The sequence below is a fragment of the Prionailurus bengalensis genome, chromosome E1 (assembly GCF_016509475.1).
Source record: "Prionailurus bengalensis isolate Pbe53 chromosome E1, Fcat_Pben_1.1_paternal_pri, whole genome shotgun sequence".
Lineage (NCBI taxonomy): Eukaryota > Metazoa > Chordata > Mammalia > Carnivora > Felidae > Prionailurus > Prionailurus bengalensis.
Window position 1 is genome coordinate 49,413,643 of NC_057347.1, and position 2,934 is coordinate 49,416,576.

The following is a 2,934-nucleotide window of genomic DNA, read 5'->3' on the forward strand; positions in this document are numbered from 1 at the left end:
GCAACACTCACTATTTGGAGCCACAGACCAAGTTTTTTGTTCTTTTTCAGTGCAGCCCTCCCCCTCCTCCCTTTTCTCCTTGTTCTCTTGCTCTGATTCATTGATGGATTCCTAAGGGAGATGTTGTTCCATTAAAACAGGAAAGCCTGTGGTTGTCGAAAGGCATTTTAAAATGCTCCTGTCTTCTTTCACCGAGAGAGGCGATCTTTCCAAAAAGAAAGGAAAACAAGGGAGTTTGGGCATAATCACCTTTTTTATTTCTCTTAAAGCATGTTTTATTTCCGGCCTCTTTTGAAAACCAGTCGGTTTTTTGCTCTTAAGCTTAAAGTTTAAAGCTAGGCTAAAACATGGATAAGTATCAAAAGCTGAGTTCAACATTTTATCTTCTGGGTAGGAGATACCTTTTTAAAAATTAGGTTAATTAAAAATAACTGTTGCCTATCGATGTAAAGAAAAGGAGAGCATTTATCATGAATGTTAAGTCATCGTTTGAGTTCATATTGACCCGTAGTGATGTTAACGCAATGAGATGTCAGTTAACATACTATGAATGAATAATAATGAATGAATGAATACCTGAAATGTAAGAACAGACCATGCTTTTTTAAAAAAAAATGTTTACTTATTTTGAGAGAGAGCACGCGCACAAGTGAGTGGGGGAGGGACAGAGAGAGAGAGAGAGAGAGAGAGAGAGAGAATCCAAAGTAGGCTCCACACTGAGCGCAAGCCTGACACAGGGGATCAGTCTCACGACCTGAGCCAATGTCAAGAGGAGGATGCTTAACCAACTGAGCCACTCACATGCCCCAGATTATGCTTCTTTTTCATCATGGAAATATTTTTATTTTATGAAGAAAGAGTGAGCATTAAGGTGGGTATCTTGGGTATCTGCAGTTAAGGTGTATATCTTGGATGACCCATTCAAGGAAGTTTGCTTAAACCAACTTAACGAAACCTATATCCTTCATGGGCTGACAGAAACACTGGTGGCACCTATGGAGGCCACATTTCCTGATCAGACTGTGCTGGTTTGAGCCGATGTGACAAGAGTGAGAACCCCGGCCACATTCTCTCTGATAACTCCAGTAGAGTCGCCGGTGACCCATTTTGCTTTCTTGGATGTAACGAGGCAAAAAGATACCATGCTTTTTAAACTAGGGCAGGGGTTGGTGATTTTTTTTTTTTTTTTTTTCCTGTTAAGGGCCGGAGAGTAAATATTTTAAGCTTCGTAGGCCAGATGGTCTCTGATGCAATGATTCAACTCTGCCATTGTAGTAGGAAAGCAGCCACAGGTAATAGCTAGGTTAAGGAGCATTCCAATAAAACTTTATTTACAAAAACAGGCGGTGGGCCAGATTTAGTCCATGGGTGGTAGTTTGCTAACCCCTGAGAGAGAAGCTCAGAGAATTGCAATAGTATACCGATAATCGTGGCTCTCCAGAACCGGAGAAAGCAGATTTTGATCTGCTCTGTTGTTTCCTCATAAGAAGGAAATGCCAACATATTGGCAGATCTGTGTGCTTTTTTTGGAAGATTAATCTGGGTTAAATGATGAGTGATGTAAAAGGAAGAACAAGAAAATGAACCCTTATATTTGTGAGATGAATGGTTCGATTCTCAGAAACCAGGATCTTGTCAGTTGATTCCATTGGCAATACTTTTGGCCATTATCATCTTGGAAGAGATTTAATACTTGATTTATGAGCTCATCTTATTATATGAAGCATTTGCCATACAGAGTTATGTGTTCAATGGCTATGGTTTATGCCATAATATAGCTGAATTTGGAAAATAATTCATAATGACATACATAAGGGGATTTAAATGAATTCCTTTACCTATGGTTTATTCATCCTTGTTCGTTTTTCCTAAATAATATTTGATTGGAAGATAAAATTTAAGAGGAAGGTAAGACAATAGAAGTGGGTGATATTTTGGAGGGATTGTTGATAGGCTATAGTTATATTCTGGGTTAAGAGATATTTAATTCTTTTTTTTTTTAATTTTTTTTTTCAACGTTTATTTATTTTTGGGACAGAGAGAGACAGAGCATGAACGGGGGAGGGGCAGAGAGAGAGGGAGACACAGAATTGGAAACAGGCTCCAGGCTCTGAGGCATCAGCCCAGAGCCCGACGCGGGGCTCGAACTCCCGGACCGCGAGATCGTGACCTGGCTGAAGTCAGACGCTTAACCGACTGCGCCACCCAGGCGCCCCTAGAGACATTTAATTCTTTTTTCATGTTTATTTGTTTTTGAGAGACAAAGAGACAGAGCGCCAGTGGGGGAGGGGCAGAGAGAGAGGGAGACACAGAATCCCAAGCAGGCTCCAGGCTCCGAGCTGTCAGCACAGAGCCCGGCGCAGGGCTTGAACTCACAAACTGTGAGATCACGACCGGAGCCGAAGTTGGCTGCTATCCGACTGAGCCACCCAGGCGCCCTGGGTTAAGAGATTTAAAAAAAAAAAGAAAAGAAAAAAACAAAAAACCCAGGGAGGACTGAGCACGTTAACTGGAAAGGGAATGGCTTTGAGTAAGAATGCTTGTATTTCGTAGTTTTCGTTAGTTGAGGAAATCACTAACCTCCTGCGTCTTTACTCGGAGATTGGATGATCGAATGCTCATTCAACCAAATCAAATATTACATGTGAACGCGTGTAGCCTCTTGCTATCCTTTGCAGCTGTTGGGTTCTCTGGGATGCAGAAATGCAGAGGTAGGAGGGCAAAAGTCTTCCTGCCCAGAGGGAACCATCTGACTGTGATGTGGATCGATGGTCTCTACCAGAGCGGTGCAGAGCTCTGCAGCAAAGACTGCCTGTTCAGGGAGCTCTGTGTTGGTAGGGATTTGGGGCCATGCGTTGCTCAGTCATTGGCAGAGATGCCCTACGAAGTGGTCTTGGCTACCGCTGCCTCGCTCATTAATGGCCTTGAAAGCTG

The 2,934-nt window shown here is 42.5% G+C and overlaps 1 protein-coding gene across 1 annotated transcript; it reads right to left on the bottom strand.

Annotated features, from left to right (window-relative positions):
* Positions 1–935: 935 nt before the first annotated feature.
* On the bottom strand, positions 936–1,106 carry LOC122484686 (40S ribosomal protein S29-like). Its single transcript, XM_043582645.1, has one exon. The coding sequence runs from the start codon at positions 1,104–1,106 to the stop codon at positions 936–938; it is 171 nt and encodes a 56-aa protein (XP_043438580.1).
* Positions 1,107–2,934: the final 1,828 nt, after the last annotated feature.

Coding starts and splice junctions, on each gene's coding strand:
- LOC122484686 (XM_043582645.1), bottom strand. CDS start 1,106: ATGGGTCACCGGCGACTCTACTGGAGTTATCAGAGAGAATGTGGCCGG.